The 23,196-nt window shown below is 41.0% G+C and overlaps 2 protein-coding genes across 7 annotated transcripts in view; both read left to right on the top strand.

Moving 5' to 3' along the window:
* The window catches only part of LOC134507142 (dual specificity calcium/calmodulin-dependent 3',5'-cyclic nucleotide phosphodiesterase 1A-like), a 50,742-nt gene extending 35,164 nt beyond the window's left edge, over positions 1 to 15,578 (top strand). For all 3 annotated transcript variants that reach the window (XM_063317647.1, XM_063317639.1, XM_063317631.1), the window contains 9 exons: positions 1,950 to 2,075; positions 5,860 to 5,970; positions 6,118 to 6,238; positions 6,704 to 6,785; positions 8,020 to 8,131; positions 9,366 to 9,553; positions 11,726 to 12,016; positions 13,095 to 13,379; positions 15,110 to 15,578. In XM_063317647.1, coding sequence (XP_063173717.1) covers positions 1,950 to 2,075; positions 5,860 to 5,970; positions 6,118 to 6,238; positions 6,704 to 6,785; positions 8,020 to 8,131; positions 9,366 to 9,553; positions 11,726 to 12,016; positions 13,095 to 13,379; positions 15,110 to 15,477 — 1,684 coding nt within the window. In that variant the 3' untranslated portion in view covers positions 15,478 to 15,578. The remainder of the gene's footprint in view (positions 1 to 1,949; positions 2,076 to 5,859; positions 5,971 to 6,117; positions 6,239 to 6,703; positions 6,786 to 8,019; positions 8,132 to 9,365; positions 9,554 to 11,725; positions 12,017 to 13,094; positions 13,380 to 15,109) is intronic.
* A 4,026-nt stretch (positions 15,579 to 19,604) lies between these two features.
* PLA2G7 (phospholipase A2 group VII) overlaps positions 19,605 to 23,196 on the top strand; it is a 31,312-nt gene continuing 27,720 nt past the window's right edge. The window contains exons 1-2 of one of the 4 annotated variants that reach the window (XM_063317620.1): positions 19,605 to 19,813; positions 20,170 to 20,249. In XM_063317620.1, coding sequence (XP_063173690.1) covers positions 20,192 to 20,249 — 58 coding nt within the window. In that variant the 5' untranslated portion in view covers positions 19,605 to 19,813; positions 20,170 to 20,191. The remainder of the gene's footprint in view (positions 19,814 to 20,169; positions 20,250 to 23,196) is intronic. The other 3 variants (XM_063317611.1, XM_063317594.1, XM_063317603.1) reach the window with 3 other exon arrangements.

Genomic DNA, 23,196 nt, shown 5'->3' with positions numbered 1-23,196 from the left:
TTGTTCATCTGGTGTTAATCCTAGTGTTGATTTTTGCATATCTGGGTGTTGATTGCTGGCAAGGGAGTGTACTGGTCTTTTGGCTTTTCTATTGTCTCGTTTGAATGGTATGTAAATATTGTTTACTTCTATGTGTCTTTTGATGGCTGCTTTGTCTGAGTGCCAGGCTTCCAGGAATTCTCTGGCGTTTTTGGATTTGCCTTGGTCTAGGATGCTCACAGTTTCCCAGTTGAAACTATAGTTGAGTCTGTCCATGTGTTGTGAGATTAAGCAGTTCTCATCGTGTCTTCTGACTGCTAGTTGGTGTTCGTGGATGTGCTCTGCTAGTCTTCTGCCTGTCTGTCCTACGTAGTGGCTGTTACAGTCTTTGCACTGTATGTTGTAAATAAGTCCTGTTTTTTCTTCTTGGGCTATTGGGTCTTTTGGGTTACTTCATATGTTTTGAAGAGTTTTAGTTGGTTTATGTGCTACGGTGATGCCATGTAGTTGTAACAGTCTGCTGGTGATTTCTGAAATGTTTCTGATGTATGGCAGTGTTATCCTTTTCATAGCTTCTATTGGTTGGGTTGTAGTGGGTTGGGTGGTGAGGCACTTTTTGATGAAGTTGAGCAGGTATCCATTTTGCTGGAAGATGCTGTATAGGTGGTCTGTTTCCTTTTTCTGGTGTTCTGGGTTGCTGCAGTGCGTAAGTGCTCGTCTGAATAATGTTCTTACACAGCTTTTCTTGTGGGAGGTTGGATTGTTACTTTGGTAATGGAGCACTTGGTTGGTGTGAGTAGCTTTCCTGTAAACTTGTCTTTCTAACTTGCCATCATTTCCTCTATTGATGAGGATGTCCAGGAATAGTAGTGTGTTGTTGTTTTCTTCCTCCCTTGTGAATTTTATTCCATTAAAGATGTTGTTGATGGTTTCATGAGTTTCTTCCAGTTGTTTCTTTTGTATTATGATGAAAGTGTCATCTTCCCCTCAAACACAGATAGGGAATTATAATTCCTTCTGAGGTAAGGACCGACAAACAGGAAGGGGATGATGATTCAGGGCATGGAATGAAACTTTCACTCCCCAGTTCCTGCAGTTGATATCATCTGGCCCTCGAAATGTAGGAGCTAATCTGACTTAGTGTTTGATTTACTTTCCACTTACAGTAGTTGTAGAATGTCTGATATCCTAAAGTTCAGGCACTTCCTAAAGTCCAAAGCATTCATTCCACCACCACCCACCCATTAATCCACATGCGTTTTATGTTTTTCACCTCATCTTCAGTGAACAGTGTTCCCAGAATGAGTTACACAAGGTAACCAAGCCCATTCTTTCCCACATAGTTACAGTCTAAAAGGCAAGATACAATATGGAAATGAGGTAGAAATCAACAGGAAACCACACATTGTTGCATTAAACAGGTACAGGTTTTTACATAGATTTGAGATGGAAACGCACAACTGCATAAGTGAAGTAGAGTTTATTTTGATTGCCGAAAGTGTATGAAAGCCTTACCTCCCTTCAGGTGCCAGAAACCCAACTCATCACTCTTATGGCAGTGGGTGGACTTGAGAGTGAACTTCACTGTTGACAGATGGCTGCCTGGCTGGCTGACAATCTGCTGCTCAACTGATTGGGGTTTCCACTAATTGAAGGGGTGTAGGCCACTCATACTTCTTCTGTGATGAAAATACAATATATTTTACTCCACTTGATTAATTACGTGTGTCCATTTTAAATCTCTTTTTAAAATGTGCAGATGCAAGGGGACCAAGGCATGCAGTTCTCTCTCAGCCAGCTGTAAAGTTTGCTGCTAAATAACACCTATTCAAACAGAGTTTAAGAAAATGTTATTCTAAAAAGTAAACATGCTGTGTATTCTCTATCTAATCTATCTGTGAAGTTAAGTATACAATCCAAACTCTTTTACCTGGATTTAACATGAGCATTTTTTTGGACTTCTACACTAGGTCAAAAACTGCTCTTTTGTATAATGATAGATCAGTTCTTGAAAACCATCACCTGAGTGCTGCTTTCCGTCTTCTACAAGACAGAGATACAAATATCTTAGCCAACTTAACCAAAGACCAGTGGAGGTGAGAATATATCGAGAAATGTATGTTGATATGTATCAACTTATATTGAATTGCCAGTTTCTTTTCAATTCCTGTTTCAGAATTGTCTTTATGGGGCTATATTAGAACCTGCACATACGTCTCCTCAGACAGCCACAGACTGTTAGGCCATAAGTGTACACTGGACAGGTAGGCAAGCAAATGTGGGCTAGTAGCTCTGGATTCACGTGCAAAGCTGCTGTGATGCTTTTTCCATTTTGCCTATTTATTTATTGTATATATTTAGGCATTTTATCTACTACCAGAAACCTGCCAGCCTGGAGGCAACTTGCCGGGTTTACAAGATAAAAAAATAATACAAAATCGGTGTTTTGAAAATTGATTAAATAATAAAATCCATCATCTAATGCAGTTTAAATGCTAAGATTAATGCTTAAAAATAATTTGACATTTTGTATGGCAGTATTGGTTGCCATTAATTTCCAAAGGCCTTCTGGAAGAGCTGTGTTTCTACCTACTTCTGGAAGGCCATGGGGGATGGGCACCCTTGCTTTTGAGGGAAGCTCTTGCAAAAAAAGGAAGCTGCTACAGAGAATGCCTGCCGCTGTGACCTCCTGGTAGAAGGAGATGCCTAGAGGTGCTCCCTACACGTTCAGGTAGGGTGGGTATGGAAAGCAGTTTTTAAGATATCCAGGCTCTGAGCCATACAGGGCTTTATAAGTAGTGGCCAGCACATTGAATTGCATTCCAACACCAATCGGTAATCGCTGAAGCTTGCACAGCAGTGGTATAGCATGAGCATCACACCTGACCACAGAGTATGTACAGTATGCTGCTGCCTTCTAGACCAGCTAAAGTTTCTGGGTGATCTTTAGCAGAAGCCCCACAAAGAGCAAGTTACATTAATCTAATCTAGAGATACAGTATCTTGCGTTCCTAGTGCTGCCTGTGGCCGAATTTCAGTGCTCTTCTGCAACAAGTCAGTTCAGTCATCTAGAAAGGACTAACTTCTCCAACAAGTCAGCTTCTGTAATAGCTCTTAGGCAACTTATCCTCAGTACAGGATTAAGCTAAATTCATTCAGGTTCTGGGTATACGTGATTTTGCACATAAGCTCTAATATACTTGAAACAGGGATAAACTTCAGGGGTAGGTGGGTGGGAGGCCCGTTCCTTATTGTAGCTTTTAAAAGATGAAAAAGAAAGTAACAAATCCTATAATAAATATTGTTCTGGAATCACATGAATTGATTCAGGTTTCCTGCTCAAATGTCTTAAAATCTACTCTGTTCCCAGTCATCGGGTGCAAATGGCAGAAGAATTCAAGGGACAGCCTACCCCCAATCACCTGCTCTTTCTAGGACTATCCTGTTTTTCTCCTGCCACTTAAATTATCAGTTCCCCTCCACCACCCTCCAAGTAAACCCTAATTGGATTGCCATCCACTTACATTTTAACAGAACAGGCTTTCATGCCTGTGTGAATCTGATTAGAATCAGTCAAATCTTACAAGTTGCTGCAGTGCAGAACACCACCACCCATTTTCAGTAACTCTTTGAATCCACCCCAAAGAGACAGTTGTTTTCCTGCCTCTTTCATGTTGGGGATGTGATGACCATTTGAAAAATTTCTCAGAGGCCCAGGTATTGGGTATGGAAAGTCACTTGTCCTCATTTGGAGATGGTCCAGGGACTTGTTTCCATGCAAAAGAGATCTTTGAGTGGTAGCCTTTGCCTCTTAGATTACAATTCCCAGTAGTGCCCCTCCCCATCCATGAGTAAGACCCTCCATAGCTAAAGAACTTGGTTTTGAGGACTATGAAATGGGCACATTCTCCCCTTAAAAGGCATCCTTGTGCTATCTCAGGCCTTCTGCCTCTTAAGTCCCCATGGAAATACATTTCAGGAATCTTGGACAATCCATCATGCTGCAGAAAGCTGTACAAAGATCTGGAAGAGGAACATTCTTAATTAAAGAGAAAATGTGTACGTGTATGCTCTTTGTTGGCAGATGCTGGGAAAGCCTTTAGCCCAGGAGAGGTCAAAAAAGTCACACACCAAGCATTTCTATAAAAATAATTTATTTACAGAAAGCAAAAACAAAAGCAAAACACATTTAAAGGACTTAGCTCCCTTTGGAGCAAGCCTTGCTCAGCTACATTGCCAGCAGAGAGAAAAAGAGGAAGTGAGAAAACAAGTCCGGGCAGGTCCTCCCCCCAGGCTATTTTGCATGAAGCACGTGCGAGGAGACAATCAAATGCAACCCCTTCACCTGGCCAAAAATGATTAGGCACAATAGCAGTCTTAATCTGTTAGTAGGAAAATCTCAACACTCTTGTCCTGATTTCAGAGCCAAGTTAAAAGAGGGTTCAGTCACCCTCACCAAAGGCTTGGGCAAAGAACTACTGTACATCTTCAGGGCCCTTTGAGATACCAGTAGGGTGGGGTCTGTTTGAATCTTTTGGGGAAACTCATTCCAGAGGGCAGGTGCTGTTACAGAGGAGGTGTACTTCCAGGGTCCCAATAGATGGCATTGCTTAATTGAAGGATCCCAGGGCACGCCAACTTTGCAAGATCAAATTGGCCAGGCAGATGCTATGGGACACAGGCGGTCTCTCAAGTAGCCATGCCCTAGGCCATGTAGGGCTTTATAGGTAACAACTAGTACCTTGAATTGTACCCAGAAACAAACTGGCAACCAGTGCAGCCCACAAAGCAAAGGTGTTATGTGGGCATGCTGAGGCATGCCCATCACCACTCATGTTGCTTCATTCTGGACCAGTTGAAGCTTCCAGGTGGACTTCAAGGGCAGCCCTATGTAGCATACATTGCAGTAGTCAAACTGTGAGGTGACCAAGACATGAGTGACTGTCTGGAAGGCCCCTCAATCTAGGAAAGGGTGCAACTGGCATGCCAGATTAAACTGTGCAAAGGCCTTCCTGGCCACAGCTGCCACCTGCAACCTCTGCCACTTCCATTTAGGAAGTTAGAATTTTTCAGCAATCTCTCATGATGCAGGATTCAGACTGTCTACTGCATGAGCAGTAATGGTAAATTATAAAATTCAATAGTAGTAATTATAAAATTCGGCAGAATAAGGAGTATACCCCTTCATAATTATAAGAAATAAAAATAATCACCAAAATGCTCTTAATGTGCCTTGCTTTTTTGAATTTAATAGTCTTCTCTTCTTTGTTTGAGAGCCAGTTTGGTGTAGGGGTTAAGGCACCAGGCTAGAAACCAGGAGGCGGTGAGTTCTAGACCCGTCTCAGGTGCAAAGCCAGCTGGGTGACCTTGGGCTGGCCAGTCTCTCTCAGCCCTGGGAAGGAGGGAATGGAAACCACTTCCGAAAACCTTGCCAAGAAACCTCAGGGATTTGTCCAGGCAGTTGCTGCGAATTGGATACAATTGAACGGCAGAAAGAAAAAAAAATCTTAGTTTATTTAAGAGTGCCTTATGAATCTTATTCCTCCTCTTGAAATATATTTCGTTTTTCAATCACCCATGAAAATCCAAAATTATCCCAGGGAAAAGTTCAGCTACAATCAGTCTGCATTTTCTGGCCATATACCATTACCAGATTACACTGAAGCAGGAAAGTTAGAACAAGTTGTGAATGAATCCAGTGAATAGGTTATAGAGGATGGAAATGGGTAAAAAACCCTGGAGCCATACTTTGCAGCACCTAGCCACAAAATGTTTTTCCTAAGCAGAAGACAGGATACACTGCTTCTTAGGACTTGGTAATATTTGAAAATCCTTATTTCAACAACACCTAGAATAAAATGTTCCTTTATCTGCTTTCAGGGAAGTGCGTCGCATGGTTATTAATATAGTTTTATCTACAGATATGTCACATCATTTCCAGCAGATGAAAATCATGAAACATATTCTGCAATCTCTCCAGCAAGTTGAAAGGTTGGTTGCATTGGGAAGGGAGGCTGTCCTCATTCTGAGTTGGGAGCAGGAGGGGGAATGGAGAGTTGTTAAGAATTCCAGAGTTTCTCTGGCTAAAAAAAGTGGATGCTTTTTTCTCAGGTAATCAGAATGTTCTTAATTTGGCAGGACACACAGAGATAAAATCATGTCTTTTTTGGTGCATGTAGCTGACATCAGCCATCCAGCAAAGCCTTGGGAACTGCACCATCAATGGGCAGAAGCATTATTGGAAGAATTCTTTAAACAGGTGCTGTATTTAAAAATCTATTAGTAAGTGTATATTATAGGTCTGTGCAACAATTCCCATTCAAAGGCAAAAAGCTGATCCAGAGCATGCAGAATGCAAACTTAATACCTGTCTGCAACTTCTTAAAGGTTTTTAAGGGACTTTTTTTGCCTCCTCATCCCGGTGCTCCTTCAGCACCCCCAAATCTACCATGGAGCATAGGAAGAACGGCAAGGGAAGGGGTAGTTTAACCCACCTACAGTGTTTATTTCACTAATGGAAGGAAACTGTAGGCTAAAACCTTCTGTCACCTTGTGTGACTCTTGGTATTTGTGCTAGAACATACGTATCTTTCTTCCTCTGTTTAAGAAAGAGCATTTTCAAAATATTGTTCTTTTGAACTGTTTTCATAGTACCGCATGTTTAAAGCATCACTTATTGTTGACAATAGCTCATGCTTCTGTGAATTCCTTCCTCCAATACTAGGGAGACAAAGAGGCTGAAATGGGACTTCCAATTTCTTCGCTTTGTGATCGTGAGACAACCAATATTGCTGAATCCCAGATAGGTGAACTTCATTAAAAGCAGTGAGGAAGGAGGGAGGCAATCTTTGTTTTTTTCCACTCCTTTTATTTCTGGCATTCAGACTGATACCCTTGTTCCTGACCATCCTTCAAAGGGAAGTTTCCAAAGGACTGTCCTTAATGCGAATCTTGAAACTTTCCTCTCCACTAACAACTAGGGTACAAGTAGGGGTTTAATTCTATCTGCCTCTTGGTGTTAAGTCAGATTATGCTTATGATTTCATTAAACTACACCGGCATACCTTCCTCCTCTAGGGGAAACTCTTCCCTCATCAATCAGATTGGAGTAATTCCTTTAATAATGGCAAAGCAACTATCAGAGCAAAGAATGATTCCCTTTTACTTACAATAATGCATTGCATTATCACATTGACTGAGTTCATACATCACAAGAAGCCATGATTTGTTTTACTGATGATTTGTTGAATCACATACAACATTAAGTTGGAAACAATGATTTAGGAGGCTGGGGAAAAATGTGCGCCTTCGGAGGAAAGAAGTCCTGCTTTCATCTATCTTTTGGAGAAAGATCAAAGGTTAAAGTAATGCTTCTGGATTCACACAATGTGTGAACCCAGCCAATGTTTTGCTGCAGAAAATCCCAGTGTAATCACAATGAACCTATAATAATGCCATGCAATTTTTAAATTATTGAACTGCTATTAGTCAGGAGCAGCCTTCCCAAACATGATGCCCTCCAGCTGTATTGGACTACAACCGCCATAAATTTTAGCCTGCAAGGCTGATTTTGTAATGGTATTTGGGAATGACCTTGGGAGACGGTCAAGAAACGCAACCAAGGGAACAGTCAGATAAAAGGCAGCTGAGCCCGCAGCAGGAATGTGGGCAGGGCAAGATGCTCAGAAGGGACCCTCCCTAGTTTCTTTGCCTGTAAAGGAGGTGGGGGCAAGGTGGGGGAGAAATGTACTTTCAGACTTGCAAGATTCTGTTTTAATAGAGTTTTACAATAAAGTAGAATTAGCTCGTCTGGTCATGTTTCCTGTCTGGTCTACCTCCTAAGACTGACAGATTTGGAGCGTAGAACTAGTATTATAACTTTAATGAGGCTTTTTCTGAGGAATTATTAGTGGCAGTTATTAGTGGCAGGTACTTTTGGCCATAAACTACACTCAGCTGAACTTTGGATTGAGTGAAGTTTATTTGTTCAGCTTCAAACTAAGCATTGCATTCGGATATTTTCTTTCTTCCTTTTTTTAGGTTTTATTGATGTCATAGTAAAACCAACGTTTGCTCTTCTACTTGAAACTGTGGAGAAAACAGCCTTTCCTATTACACAAGAAGCTGATAAATCTCAGCATGGAAAAAATTGGTGTGGACATTCTTGCTTATTTGTTTTAAGTTACCTCTGACTCCGAAAATACGTTACAGTTGATGGATGTTAACTCTGTTTCAGCTCTCTTTTAAGAAATTTCTTAAAATAATTCTATCCAAGCAGAAATCATAATGCCATGCCCCAAACACTTTATAGGTAAGGCAGAGTAAGATAGCGCCCATCTTTCCATCTATTGTTTCCAGGTCTAGGAACTAGTTAAACATGCAAATGAATTTTCTTTCAACTCTTCCAAATATTCTTTTCCAGCTATTTTCAGTATATTCGTGGGTATCTAGAAGAGCTGATGGGAAGAAAAGGGACTGAAGAAATACTGAGAAGGTTTAGGGCAGTTTCACAACTGGAGAAGTCATACTTTTAGCTCTGTGACTTGGCAGCTATTACAATAGTGGTGGCACACAGTAAGGGATATTACAGTAGTCTGTACCAGCCCTTCTCAATGGCCTTAAGGGGAAAAATGGTTGTAGATGTGGGTGGAGATGATGGTGCTGTTGCCACTGCTTTTCTACCACAGTTTTGGGAAGAAATGAAATAAGAGTTTAGCTCCCCATGCACAAGTATATCTGTTCTTCTGTGTTCTCTTGCAATTCGTGGATATTCTGGTGGCTTCCACGTTGGCTCAGACATTCCAGTCACTGAGATTTTGTTTATGATATGGGGGCTCCAGGTTTTTTGGCAGCTGAATCACAAGTCAAGTTCACATTATGTAAATAAAGTAAAGGAGCCCGCAACAGCTGTAAGAGGAAATGGAATGGAGTAGCTATAAACATACCGGTGAAGAAGATCCATGCATGGAGAACGGTAGAGAAATTCAGCTTAGGGTGAAGAATAGGCATTTCTGATTTTTGTTTTTTTCCATCTCCCCTGGAAGTTGGTTAATAAGTGCATACCAGAAATAAAGTACTAAATGTTACTGTAGGGCCCTACTTAACTGTAATACTCGTTTCTAATTGTGGAACTGTCCTGGTTATTATTAACAACAAACCTACTAATCTCCTCCATTAATTCATTCTTTCAGGCTCACTTAAATTTTAAAATTTGCATTAATTTAATTTGCATTTAAATACAATGCACAGTAATCCAATGACAAAATACAATTACATAATTATAGCAATCATATCAACAATTCCCTCCTTCCTTCCTTCCTTCCTTCCTTCCTTCCTTCCTTCCTTCCTTCCTTCCTTCCTTCCTTCCTTCCTTCCTTCCTTCCTAGCAAAGAACAATCCATGGGGAATAAGGAAGTAAATTCTTGTGGGAACAGCCTCACTAAAGATGATGGGATTTGCGCAGAAAAACAGAATTTAATTGCCTTAAACCTATCAAACTTTCGGGACCAAATTCTGCAGAATATTGAAGAAAATAGAAGCAAATGGAAGGGCAGCAAGGAGGCTATTAATGAAGGTATAAATAGCATATGGTGACATACTCATGTTTTCTCTTAATGCAAGTTTTCATCTAAACAAAATTGTATATATATTTTAAAAAATGAGCTGATTTGAGATGAAGGCAATGCCAATAAGAATTAATGCTGCCTCTCTATACTGTGGTTTGTAAAATCAGGAACAACCTCCCTTGAAAATTCATGATTCTACAGAAATGTATACTTCCTTTTCCTTTCTTCTTTTTCCTTTCTTGAGTGCAAAGTTGCTCCTTCAGTTCCTTAATAACTTGGGGGAGTCGTATGTTGTCCAACAATTGCGAAGATCAGATAGTATGTATTACGGGTAGAGCTATAGCGATGAGATCCTCAAAGCGAAAACCAGATTTTAAAGGTATCTGACCTGTACCAGCCAATTGAAAACAGAAAGCCAAACCAATACAAATTGAAATTGTTTACTGCTGAGTTATAAACTTCCTGGGAGTAGCTGGGAACCAGGCGAGCCTGATACAATATAGGAAGAAAAGTAAACAGGGGTGATAGAGGGATCTGTGACGGGGCGAGGGGGATGTGTCAAATGACAGAAGCAGCTTTGTGCTGTTGCACCGCAAGCCCTATTCTTGTGACATGTATGAAAGAGGCAGAGCTTGCATTGCAACAGTGTGATGCTGCTTATGTCATTTTGTTGAAATCATTGGATTCCTTGAGAATGCCCCTGGGTGGGTATGTTCTGACATACATGGTGTAGAAGAGTGCACAAATGATCTTGGAGAAGGTATATGGAGACAGTTAGCAAAACATGAGCTTAGCTCAAGAGAACAAGAAAGCATGAAAGTTGCCCCACCTTGGCTCACTTTGGTATAGGAAGTATGGAAAGGAAAATGCTATCAGGCTTTCAAGATTCTGTTGTTATAGCCTGTATCAATAAAGTAAACTTCTAGTGTTTCTTACGGTGTCTGTTTCCTGACCTAGCCTACCTCAAAGAGAAATTGCTATAATAATGGGTGATTTCAATTCAATTTATATAGATTATTATAGAAGTTAAGGTGTTGGACTGGAACCAGGGAGATCTGGGTTGAAACCATCACTTGACCATAAAGCTTATTGAGTGACTTTGAGTCTGTCATTATCTCTCAGCTCAGCAAACTCACAGGATCATATTGTGAGAATTAAATGAGGAAAATTTTCCATGAGTGCCAGTCTGAACTCATGAGATATAAATGCAAGTGAAATAATTTTTAAAATGACTAAAATAAAAGTAGGTAACCTTTTAGATACCCTAAGTTATTCTGCCCACAAAGAATTGGTCATGGAGCCTGTCAGAGAGAAAGTGACCCTGGACTTAATCCTAATTGATGCCTAGGACATTGTATAAGACAAGTGTTATTCAAATTTATATTCAGGTGGAAAATTGCTATGGAAGTCTAACATATGTAGCTCCAAAAATAAGGGTTCTGGTAAAAACCAAGTTGTTGGGGAAAATAAAAAGAAAAATCCTGTTTAAACCTTTGAGATTACTCAAACTGCTGTATTAAAAATTCCCCTGGAATATATATGACATACCAGGAAAAGTGTCATTAAATCCAAGAAGTAAACAGAATGATTAATAAGCATTGTCAAGGAAGAGAAAAATAAAAGGCTTCATTCAGAAATGGGTCTTTTCCAAAAAAAAAGGAACAAAAAAAATGCAAGCTTCCATAAAAGATGCAAGTGAGGAACAAGAGCCACCAAAAAGTAGTGTGTTGCTAGGATCAAAATACTGAAAGAATTCTTGGGGTCAGCTTTTTCACTGCAGAAGTTGTAGGGTAATCCTATGCCTGACATGATGTTTTCAAGGAGGGAGACTGGGGAGCTAAGGCAATTAGTGGTAAACAGAATTAGTGGTAATTAGTGGTAAACAGTGACAAACTGAACACTTTAACTGCAGCTCCTGGACTTAAAAAGTTGTCCATCCTTAATGTCTGTGCCTGCAGCCTATTTCTCCTTTCTAAATGGGAGCCCTGTGCTTGGCTTTCTGTGTACACGGAAAGGACACTTAAATGTATAATCTAGCTAGCAAAATTGTAAGAACAAATCCAGTGAAAAATTTGCACTCTAGGAAAATTCACAAGTGTTAAATAATTATTTTAAAAGTCTTTCTTCCTATAAACTTAGTTTTTTAACGTTTTAACATTGCTTGAACATTTTCTTTTCAGAAGAACTACTAGATAAGGAAGGTAACAAGGCTAAAAAACAAGTCACAGTTAAACCTAAAGCACAGAAGGGAAAACCCCAGAAAACAACAAAGGAAAACCCCCAACCTTCCAACCCCAACCCCAAAAACTTTTGTACTGCAGCACAAAGTCCCACACCTTGCCGTTGTCAACTTTGTGTCAGCAAAGCATTTGAACCAATGGACGTCAGCTTCATAGTTTACAATGCAAACTCATCAGAATTATCGCAACCACCAGAGGATGCTGATGTCATGGATGTCACAGAATCATATGGTATGAAAAGCCCTTTTCTGTCACAGTCGTTATCTTTGTAGAGTCAGTCTTTTTGTTATGCAAAATGCATTCAAGCAATCTTCAGTTAATCTATAACTAGAGTTCATTATGAGTTCAGCTGGAGAAAGCAACTCTTTTTTATCCATATCCATAGTTCTTTACCATAGTTCTAGAAAACTATGGATGAAATAGATTTACATACCAGGAACTCTATATGACAATTATGCAAATGCATAATACTATAACAAATGCAAAATTCTACTTCTGCAATATTTCAAAAATATTTAAACATATATATGCAAAATTCAAACAAACTCAAAGTGGTTGTGTCTGTCCAAGCACTAGAAATCAAATAGAAGTTTCTGTTACCAGGATATGGGACATTTGCCCTCTACAGATAACTAATGCTTCATGATGAGTCCCGTTTTAACTTTCACTTTACCAAATTCTTGCATCTTTTCCCTACTGTCAGAGCTGTTCCATCCATGAGCTACCACATTTGGCAAATCCTATTTTGCTGCATCAAATTAAGTAATTCTTATTAATACATTACACTATTTCCTGTTGCTGACTATTCAGTTGTAAATGTTGAGTTGATGCAGAAATCTTTATCTACCATCTGTAACTTCCAACAGAGAATTAATCTTTCTAAACACTGAACCACTGAATTGATTAGGTCAGCTAACTCAGACTGTGAGTTCAGCAAGATGTAGATGTAGATCACTATGGGACAATGAAATGGCTTATTCTTATCACAGCTTTATAAGTTCTGACAAAACATAGGTTTTAAGCATAAATCATCTGTGGAGATAAATGTTTATTTCCATCTTTATCAATGTAATGGTTTTTATAACTTACGTCTACAGTAATTGTCTGCATATTGCCAATACTTTAATGCCTTTTTGCTGGATTATTTGAAAAACTCCTTTGTAAAATTGTCCTAATGATACATTTTATAAATCTAAGCTTATGATTTTTATCAGAAATTAACCTTCTTTTTTTCCTAATATAAGATACAGCACTACTTTTCATACAAGTTGACTTAATTGAATATTCCTTCTTGCACATCATTTTCTAGAGGAACTGATAGATGAAAAAAGTTCTTGGAGGAAAGCTGCAGGCCAGAACATAGATGCAAGCATACAAGAGATGAGAAACATGGTTCCCAAAACAAAGACTCTGCATCCCGATGAAAGTGATGATGTCATCATTGAGGAATTTATACCTCATGATCCAGAGCCCCAGAAAACGAGTGAACCACCTGCTACCGTTACTCCAATGGATTTCCAGCAACCACCTAATCTTGGATTTTTAAGGACAAATTTAACTAAAAGTGACCTGGAAATTTTTTCACTATGGAATGGTAATCTGCCACTTCATGGGTCATAGTAGGAAAAACTGGGATAATTGGTTGCAAAATGTATTTACCAGGAAAGATTATGTACAAAACAGGATAAATCACAATGAATATACAAACGTTATATGAACTTTAAGAAATCTTAAGCAGGTGCAAAAGTGGGACATCAGATTTAAAACTGCAAAAACGAGGAATAGTGAGAAAATCCCAAATCTAAGTATTTTGGGATTTGTTTTCCAAATGTTACAGCATTGTAAAAGTTAGTGTAAGGTTCCAATTTTGTTGCTTTTGTCTTTGTACTGGGCCACAAGTCTGGCCGTGGTAAATGGTGTTAGCACTTGTGAAAAAGCAAAGAGAGAGCGAGAATCGATGGGCAAGTCATGAAAAAGAACTTCTACTGATAGGTCACTTTAGAGTTCCTGGGCTGGAATACAGACACTAGGTAGCAATTTCTTTCAGAATACTAAAGTGCTATGTTTAATGCATTAAAAAAGTAGATACCTCCCCCCCAAATTAACCACAGTTTCTGGGGATTATAGTCTATTCTGCATGGCAGCTTTAAACTGCCTGTCTCCTTGCTGAAACCTGCTGGAAATCAAGCCAACTTAAGAAATTGCTGTCCAGATTCCAATTTGTTCTTTGTTTTGGCAATGAAGATGTCCAGGGGTTCTGTCCAGATGGCAGTTATCAAAGTCTCTAATTGGTGGATTCCCCTATAAAGAAAAACTGGTAGAAATTTTGTCAGTTACATCTGTTTAAAAAAAACACACCATTTTGCCATTTCATAAAACAGAAAGAAAGCCCAGCCTTTCATTGGTCCACCAGTGAAAGGAAGAGGAGGAAAAACAGCTTTCAGAAGGGGGCAAACACCCCAGCAGCTTCTTATGAAACAAGTATGGAGGGCAGTAACCAGAAGGAGGGGGGCACTCTGTTACAACATCCAGTAGCCAGCTGGAGCTGGGGCATTTGCCTACAATGAAAGAACTGCAGTAGGTAGTCTACACAGCACCGTTTGTGCCAGCACACATCAGAAAGTGCTACTTTTGACATAGAGCAAGAAAATACAGGTGGAGGTTGCGTTCATGGTGAACTGGAGGTGGGTTGAAGACAGCATCACGTCCCTCTCCTTGAGAAACTGTCAGGGACTTGAGAAGCCAGGGGGAGCAGGACACGTGGATGATCCACATATATGTGCCTTTTTCCTGGCAATGTCATGGAAGTGACTTGCCACTGTCTTCATCCAGAATACTTTTTTCAACATTCAGCCCTAGCATATGGCATTCCTAGAAAATCCCCCAAGCCAGTAGTAACTAGAGGCAACCCGTCTTCACTTCCAAGATCAGACAGTGTCAATGAGGTGCTGCCATCTGCAAAAATTCTATGGCTTACTCAGAAAATATTAGCTTTTCTGCAAGGAGAAATATATTAGAAAGATGCATATAATCAGAAACCTTGTTACTTCATGATCACACGGAGAAGCTTTCATTAGCACATGTAAACTGAGAAAACATGAAATTGTAAAAAGTGAAAAAGACATTATTGCATGTCACCATCTACACTTCATCTCTTTCATTTATTTTCATGATGCTCGAGAACCACAGTTTTCTTAAAATTTTGTGTGTGCAGTGTAATGCAGAGAACAATGAAAATCACATGTTCTGTATGCAATCAGTTTTACAAATATTGCAAACCCCAGCACTGTGATAATTTAAAGATGTTATTTTCTCTCTCTGTAGAAGAAGTTATGAGACGTGCATCTGAGCAGCAGAAAAAAACCTTCAACCAAACAACTGGCACAACCCCACAAGTGGCAGCGCAAACCGAGCAAAATGGACCCTGTGAAGGAAGTGGAGGGGCTCCTGCTCAGCGTCCTGAAACCTTTATCTTGCAAGTCATCTCCCTTGACTGTCCTTCTGCAACGTGCCCAGCGGACACGGGAGCAGACTGTGACCCATGTCAGCAGAAAGATGCCAACAGTCTAGTCCCCATGAGCGCTACTCTAACAACATCAAATATGGCTCAAGGAAATGAAGCCGACCCGTGTGGAGCTGCAGCTGTGTCCATCACATCCTTGAGCTATGGGGTCTTTAAAATCCCCCAGTAAGTCTTCCCTTGCAGTCGGATTGCTCTGTCTTCAAGCAGAATAGGCACTGATATCACATACAAGGCCAGTTGGCCCAAATAAATAGATCTTTTGCCCACTGATTCACAGTAGTAAATGCGGAAGGTGTTCATGTGGAAGCCTGAAAAAAGAGCAGTTGCTTTAATGAGGCTTGTAGGAGGTCCAGAATAATTCCAATTCATTTTCAAAGGGTGCGTAGCCCTATTGTTTTATTTTAACTCAATGTGGGGGAGGGATACCATGACAGTATGGACACCCTAGCAACTATAGACCATGGTGACTCTTTGTTTAGTAACATGGAGCCACTATTGTTTGTTCAGCAGACCACAGTGTTAAAAATCCTCATCAATATTTGTGAACATTGCCATAAAGAATAAAGTCCCTCTGAGCTGAGTAGAACTTAGTTTTAAGTAAATGTACCATACCCTAATTTTCACATCTCTTTTTATTTATATAAAAGCATTTCTAGATGTCTTGATATCCTTGGAGATTCAGGCAGCTGCCTGAATTTAAAATTGAAATAAAAAAATATTAGTTGGTTAGGTGCCACTGAGTCATACTTGACTTCTGGTGATTGTCTTGTGTACAGTAGTAACTTGCAGCTCTTCCAAGGAAGTCCTGTATTAATTTTTGTACCTGTTCCTACTAGATGGCAGCAAAGAGATACCCATTCCATGTAGTTTTTTTTTCCAACTAGGCCAGCCTCCTAGACTTAGAGCTACCATAACAGAAATCCAGCAGCAGAAATTCAGATGACCACTAGATGGCAGCAAAGCTATATAGAATTCTGCCTTTACTCCCATCTAATGGCCATCTGGGTTTTTGCAGGCCAGATATGGTAGTCCTCATACAGTGCCTAAAGAACTGTAGCCACATTCTGAAATCAAATGCTATTATTACAAATTAATAAAGGGGCTTTCTTTTGAAGGAGTATTTTCCTATCACTTTGCACAAATTTACAGATAATATGAACAATATGCACTGATATGAATGAGTCTGACATGAAGGAGACTTTTGTTGTTTATTCGTTCAGTCGCTTCTGACTCTTCTTGACTTCATGGACCAGCCCACGCCAGAGCTTCCTGTCGGTTGTCAACACCCCCAGCTCCCCCAGGGACGAGTCCGTCACCTCTAGAATATCATCCATCCATCTTGCCCTTGGTCAGCCCCTCTTCCTTTTGCCCTCCACTCTCCCCAGCATCAGCATCTTCTCCAGGGTGTCCTGTCTTCTCATTATGTGGCCAAAGTATTTCAGTTTTGCCTTTAATACCATTCCCTCAAGTGAGCAGTCTGGCTTTATTTCCTGGAGGATGGACTGGTTTGATCTTCTTGCAGTCCAAGGCACTCTCAGAATTTTCCTCCAACACCACAGTTCCAAAGCATCTATCTTCCTTCTCTCAGCCTTCCTTATGGTCCAGCTCTCGCAGCCATATGTTACTACGGGGAACACCATCGCTTTAACTATGTGGACCTTTGTTGTCAGTGTGATGTCTCTGCTCTTAACTGTTTTATCGAGATTTGTCATTGCTCTTCTCCCAAGGATTAAACATCTTCTGATTTCCTGACTGCAGTCAGCATCTGCAGTAATCTTTGCACCTAGAAATACAAAGTCTTTCACTACATTTTCTCCCTCTATTTGCCAGTTATCCATCAAACTGGTTGCCATAATCTTGGTTTTTTTGAGGTTTAGCTGCAGGCCAGCTTTTGCACTTTCTTCTTTCACCTTCATCATAAGGCTCCTCAGTTCCTCTTCACTTTGAAGAGACTTTACCATTTTTATTAAAAAGATACATGTAATTAGCTTGATTTGCCAGACAGTTTTCAGAATTTAGTTTCCTCCCCATGACAATGGGGAAACCCCAGACCTGCGTGCCAGTCATTTTGTTTCAGTCATTGACCAGCAAAACAAAAGGCACATTTAACTGGCTGAATATCCATACAGCACAGAAATCGACTAGAGTAAAGCAAGCCATAAACTCCTATGACCATACAAGTAAAACTGTAAGTTAAATTTTAAGACTTTGGGGCATAAAAATTGATATAGTAAGGCATTACACAATTTATATAAGGCAATTAAATGATTATTTAGAATAATAGTAAATAATCTACTGACCTAAAATACAAAACTATTATAATACTGAAAGCTGTGGAAAAGTTGTAATTAATATTCTATCTAGAGAAAATGTAGTGATGTAATACATAAAGAAGAATGATACATCAGGAGTGATTATAGTTTCAAAACTAAAAAGTTTGAGTTCGATTATAGTGACTATTTATATTTTTAAAATTACTTTGGCAGCTAATGAAAGTAACACAGAAATAAGAAACAACTGACAATAAGGACATAAAACATTGATCTAAAGTAGTGACTAAATGGACAGCTGCATTTGAAACGTTTCCAGACAGAAGCATCTAGGAGACGCTTGAAGAAAAATTAATGCGCATTGTACCAACTGTGAAACAGTATGTGGCTTCGGTCATCAAAGTAGAATCAGATTCCTCTGATACAGCCATCTGAGAGTCAGTGCTTACAGACCCATGTTCTTACAGGCTCATTTTACACAAGTTTCCTCAATGGGCTAAACTGGCCAGAAAGTAGAGGTAAAATCATGGTTTGCTGTTTTCCTCCAGATGGTTACACTGGTATGGTGATAATGTTAGCATATGCTTTATGTTATGTCCTTTAGATCTTTCAACAAGCCACACACCCATGGTAGAAAGAAAAAAAAATCGACCCAGGCATTTTTAAATCAGTGTATTGTATGCAGACTTTTCAGTTTCCTGTCACATTCCAGTCTTCCTGCTGGAAATGTTTAGAACCCTAAAAGGTTTCATGGAAGGGACCAGCTCCTGATTCTCCTTTGCCCACCACTGGGAATGGTGGAGATGTTCATCCCGTTTCCCCCAGTACATCTTTGGCTCTCTCCTGGCTTGTTCAGAATGGCAGCGTAATTCCTGACAAGTCCAAAGTTCCCCCTTCGCAGTGCTGAGGTCATCTTGTCTCCAGCCCATAAGTATAGTTTGTTTTCCTCAGTCTGACACTTTAAGGCATATATAACTGATGACTCATATTGCAAAGGTGAGGTCAGTGACTTTGTGAGGGTAGGACCAGACTGAGGGGCAGTGTGGGCATCCACCCTGTTCTCCCTCTCGATTAGCATTATGCTTCCTAAATTTTTCCCATGTCCATCTCTTCCCCATTCCTGTTTGTGAAATTATCTTCAGGCTTCCAAGCAGGTAACAAACGACTGGAGCTCTGTTATTTTGCTCAAGGGGGAAACCGAGCGTATTTGTGCAACTCTATCTGCATAATTCTGAAATGGGGTCCAGCCAAATGCAGCCACCCTGCTCTTCCTCTCTGCAGCCTTCTGAAAACAGAGAGACGTTGAACTGGGCGTTGGTGACTGGCCAGTTTCCCTACATTCCTCACTTTCAATGCTTTCCCTGCCCCTGCAGTGAGGGGCAAGGTTGTCCCTTGCCGGTCACGGTCCGTTATGCAGCTCTACAGGATCAAGCCAGCGTTACCGTCAGGGCAGGGACCCTCTCCTTCCTGCCTGGGGACATTTCTGCCCTGACTTCTCTCTGGGCGAGTTTAATTATAGTTGTCCAAATTAGTCATTTCGGTACGTTGTTCATTTATTTTAAACATTTTTATAGACACACGTCTATAACTGGGAGACGCCTCCATTTCCTTTCGCATTATTTAAAATTTTTGCAATACCTAAGTGGGGTTTGGGAGAAGGGGAAGCCAGCACAGCCGAGAGAAGGCTGCAAGCAGAGCCCCGAGATTACCGAATTGTGCAGTGACATCAGATTCGCCCCAATTTCACGGTGGCCCTGTCTGGTGTGAGACCTGGGATACCGGAGAGCGGTCCAACTCGCACCCAGCGAGAGCAGGCGGGCCACCTGAACTGGGAACGGCCGGACAGCGCGTATCGCGTAGGTCCAGCGTAGAGAAGCCGCCTTCCTACAGTGGCGACGCTGGCGCCCAGGCTCCCCCGCCCCGCCTTTCCCGGCTTTCCAGGCGCACTATCGAGAGGGCGCTGCAGCAGTAACAGGGCAGGGGGTTGGGAAGGCTGGAGGAAAGCCCAGGCCAGTCCCTTCCTCTTACGGAGGGAACAGGAATGCGGAGGCCGCCCACATCCTCAGCGCGTGGAGCTGCGGGTCGAGGCCGGGTCGCCGTTCTTAAAGGAGCGCACCCCGCCGGGATTCTTCTTGCGCCGCAGGCAGCGCGCGACTGGGACGCGGAGGCTCAGAGAGAAGACGCAGGAGCGGATCTGGGAAGGGCGTCAGTTGGTTGCAGTCTCTGAAAGGGAAGGTGCGGGCATCAGCCGCCTTCTTGGCGAATTAACCCTTTCCCCGATTGTCTGGGGGGAGGCTTCGATTGGCTTAATATTCTCTACGGAATAGTGCTTTTCTTTTTCTCCTTCTCTGCAAACCGTTTTCTCGTCGGAGATTTACTTCCAAAAATGTCATTGTTTCCATTCTTGGGCCTCTTCTATTCAGTTTGTTGCAATGTTGCGGGAGCTTTGCCCAGTTTCAGTTTCAGGACTTAGGGCCTGCCTCTGAGATCTAGTTGAAGTGCTATCCAATTAAAAATAAAATCTTAGACCATATTGTTGTAAATTTGAGACCGTATGGGAACCAGGTCAATGGAGCATTATCCTTCTCCAGGGAATTCTATTGTCTGTTAAGGATGTACAGAAAGAGATCTGCCAGTAAAATTACATGGCAATTTCACAATGGTGACCAAGGTAAGTATTGACATTTCCAGATCCTATGTATTTCTGGGCATTACCTCAGAAAATTCTAATCTCTATTTCATTAGAATTTTTAAGCTCTTAGAGTTACCTTTTAAAATGAACAGAATCTTTATTGTGGTCAATGACCAATCCATAAAACACTTGGATACATCAAATTAATACTGATTAGTGAGTTAGGGGAACAGATTTGTCAGGCTTATTTTAAACATTTTTATAGGCACACTTTATCTATAAAATCATCTTACATATCATGTGACAGAATTTGGCCACACTTAAAGAAACAGACTCATTTGAATCTGAGAGTCAGAGGTTTAAATAGAGCTGATCAGAGCGACCAGGATATGTAATTAGGTGTGGAATGAACAGTTCACAGTGAGTGTCGGCATCAAATAGGCAGCATAGTAAGGCATGTTTGACAGCTTCTATGCCTCCTTCGCCACATAGGCAGAGCCTGGATTTGAATGGAATCCCTTTGCATCTCCCCTCAAACTGCGATGGAAGTGTGTTAAACCATGCTAAGCTTAGGGCGCTCCTAACTTTAGGAACAGTGATTTGTTTAAGTATCTAGCAGGTCTGTAGGGGGTGTGAGGGCTACTTAAACATACGTTGGAGGGAGATTCTGTTTGATTGCCTCTACTGTAACTTCTTGCCCCAGCATGTGCACTTGGGTTAAAGAAAAGCCCCCAAGTTCCAGTTTCTTATATATTGCCATGGTCCAGGAGGAGATGTATTTGTCAGAGTGAACCTGAGGGATTAGGCCTGTGGGGGGAAACAGACGTTTAGGCCAGTATGTGAAAATACATATCCAGGCTTTAGATTCAATCTTGCTAATGCCAGCCTCACAACATAAGATCGCATTTGAAACACAACAGGGGACCTGGAATAAGGTCCTGAGAAACTTATTCTGAACCCTTTCCAGGGGTGTGCTTGTGTGTGTGTGAAAGACTTGTATGGACCTGACTGTGCACTAAATAATAATTGTGACCAGACTTGGGCCGAATATACTCAACGTGCAGCAGGGGTGTACAATGGCCCTTTAGTATAGAAGTAGGTTTGGGAGGGCTGTGGCAGATCTTTGAGCTTTTTGGATTACATATTCTATGTGTAGCCTATGTGTGGTTGCAGAATGGAATACAATACCAAGATACTTAAATGACTTGGCCTACTGAACTGGGTGGTTACTTAATTTCCAGATATGCATTTTAGGGCGTTTCACAAATATCAGGATCTTGGTCTTAATATAATTAATTTCTGTGTTGCAGTATTCAGCCAAGGCTTGCAATGCTCTTTTTAGGCCAGTGTGGATCTGGGAGAGGAGTACTGTTTCATCTGCATATAAGAGAATTGCTGTATGCTTCCCTGGCAATTTTGGGGGATGATGTGAGAGATTATTCATCCTGGCAACTATAGAACTGATGTAATAGTTGAATAGTGATGGTGCCAGAATGCATCCTTACTGGACTCCTCTGTAGATGGGGATCCTTAGAATAATGACACTGGGGGGCTGCACCTGACCTTTAGAGTAGAGATGTCATACAGTTTATAAATGAGCATTTATGGTAGAGTTTTGGAGCTTGTGCCAAAGATTAGATTGAGAAATTAAATCAAAGACCGCTCTGAAATCAATGAAGGCTGTGTGAAGTTTTGCACATGGTTTTGAGGTATATTTCTCTGCCAAATGTTGCAGGATAAGAGTATAATCGAAAATAGAATGACCATTTCTGAATCCAGCTTGTTCCTTGATTAGTTCTCCAGGTCTAGCCAGTCCTGAAACTTTATGGATAGGTGTCTGTCATATATATTGCTGATGGTGCTGAATAGGCTGATGTGGTGGTAGTTAGCTGGAAGATTCTGATTACCTTTCTTATAGATGAGGACTATTAGAACAAGGCCACAGTCTTTGGGAATCACTGCTGTCTGGTCAATGTATGTGAACAGAGAAGCCAATACCAAAGTCCACCATTCCAAATTACTTCAGGGAATCTCAGCTGTGATGAAATCTATGCCTGTTGCCCTGCCTGGGCTGAGCAGTTTAATTAAATCTCTGACATCAGCATGTGCAACAGGCCACTGAGGGTATGAACTGTCAGTTCCATTGGGAACTGTGTCTATCATGGGTGTGTCATCTGTTGTGTATAAAACCCAGAAATGGTCCTCTCATTTGGCAGCTAGTATTAAATAGGGAGGTTGAGATAGTCTATCGGAAAGATGGGGAGTAATGTGATGCCAAAATATAGCTGTATTCTTGGCCTGTGCCATGCTTATGAGTTGCTGCTAGCTGTCCCTGAGTGCCTGTTTCTTTTGTTGACTCAGCCTCTTATATTGCCTTTTCCTACTGAGGTGGTCTTAGAAGTATGTAAAGTAGGGTCTTCTCTATGTTTTCTGAAACAATTGATGAGTTCTTTTCTGGTGCTCTGACAGTAGTGGCCATACCGTGGCTGGTTTGGAAATAGAGGGTCGCTGCTCTTTGTGGACTTGGTTTTGCCTGCTTTAGTGAGAACTGGCTGTAGAAGCTGTATCAGTTCCAAGTTGGTCCATAACATATTCGCTTGAGAGTGAGAGAAAGTTGGAGGGATGTATACATTAATTATAAACAAGGATTCCTTGGTGAATTGGAGCGGAATAGCTGAGCATATTGGGTTCATGTATCTAACAGTTTAGCTTGACTCTTAGGATGACATATTATTGTATACTAAGCCCTCCTGTTAGTCTGCCTTGTCCAACTCCTTGCACAGCTGGAAGTAAAAAGGAGTTGTAATCATTTATGTGGTGATCATTGGTCTTCCAAATCTCTTGAAATAAAAGAATTTCAAATTTGGTGATGAAGTTCATAAAGCTGGGGTCTTTGGATCCAGCACGCCACCCTGCCGTGTTCCAGGACAGAAATGTCAGCAGGTTCCTTAAGCCTAATGTCAGAGAGATGGTTCCCCTTCAGATA

This window comes from Candoia aspera, chromosome 1 (assembly GCF_035149785.1).
Source record: "Candoia aspera isolate rCanAsp1 chromosome 1, rCanAsp1.hap2, whole genome shotgun sequence".
Lineage (NCBI taxonomy): Eukaryota > Metazoa > Chordata > Lepidosauria > Squamata > Boidae > Candoia > Candoia aspera.
Note: the sequence above shows the minus strand (reverse complement) of the source record. Positions and strands in the feature narration are given on the sequence as shown.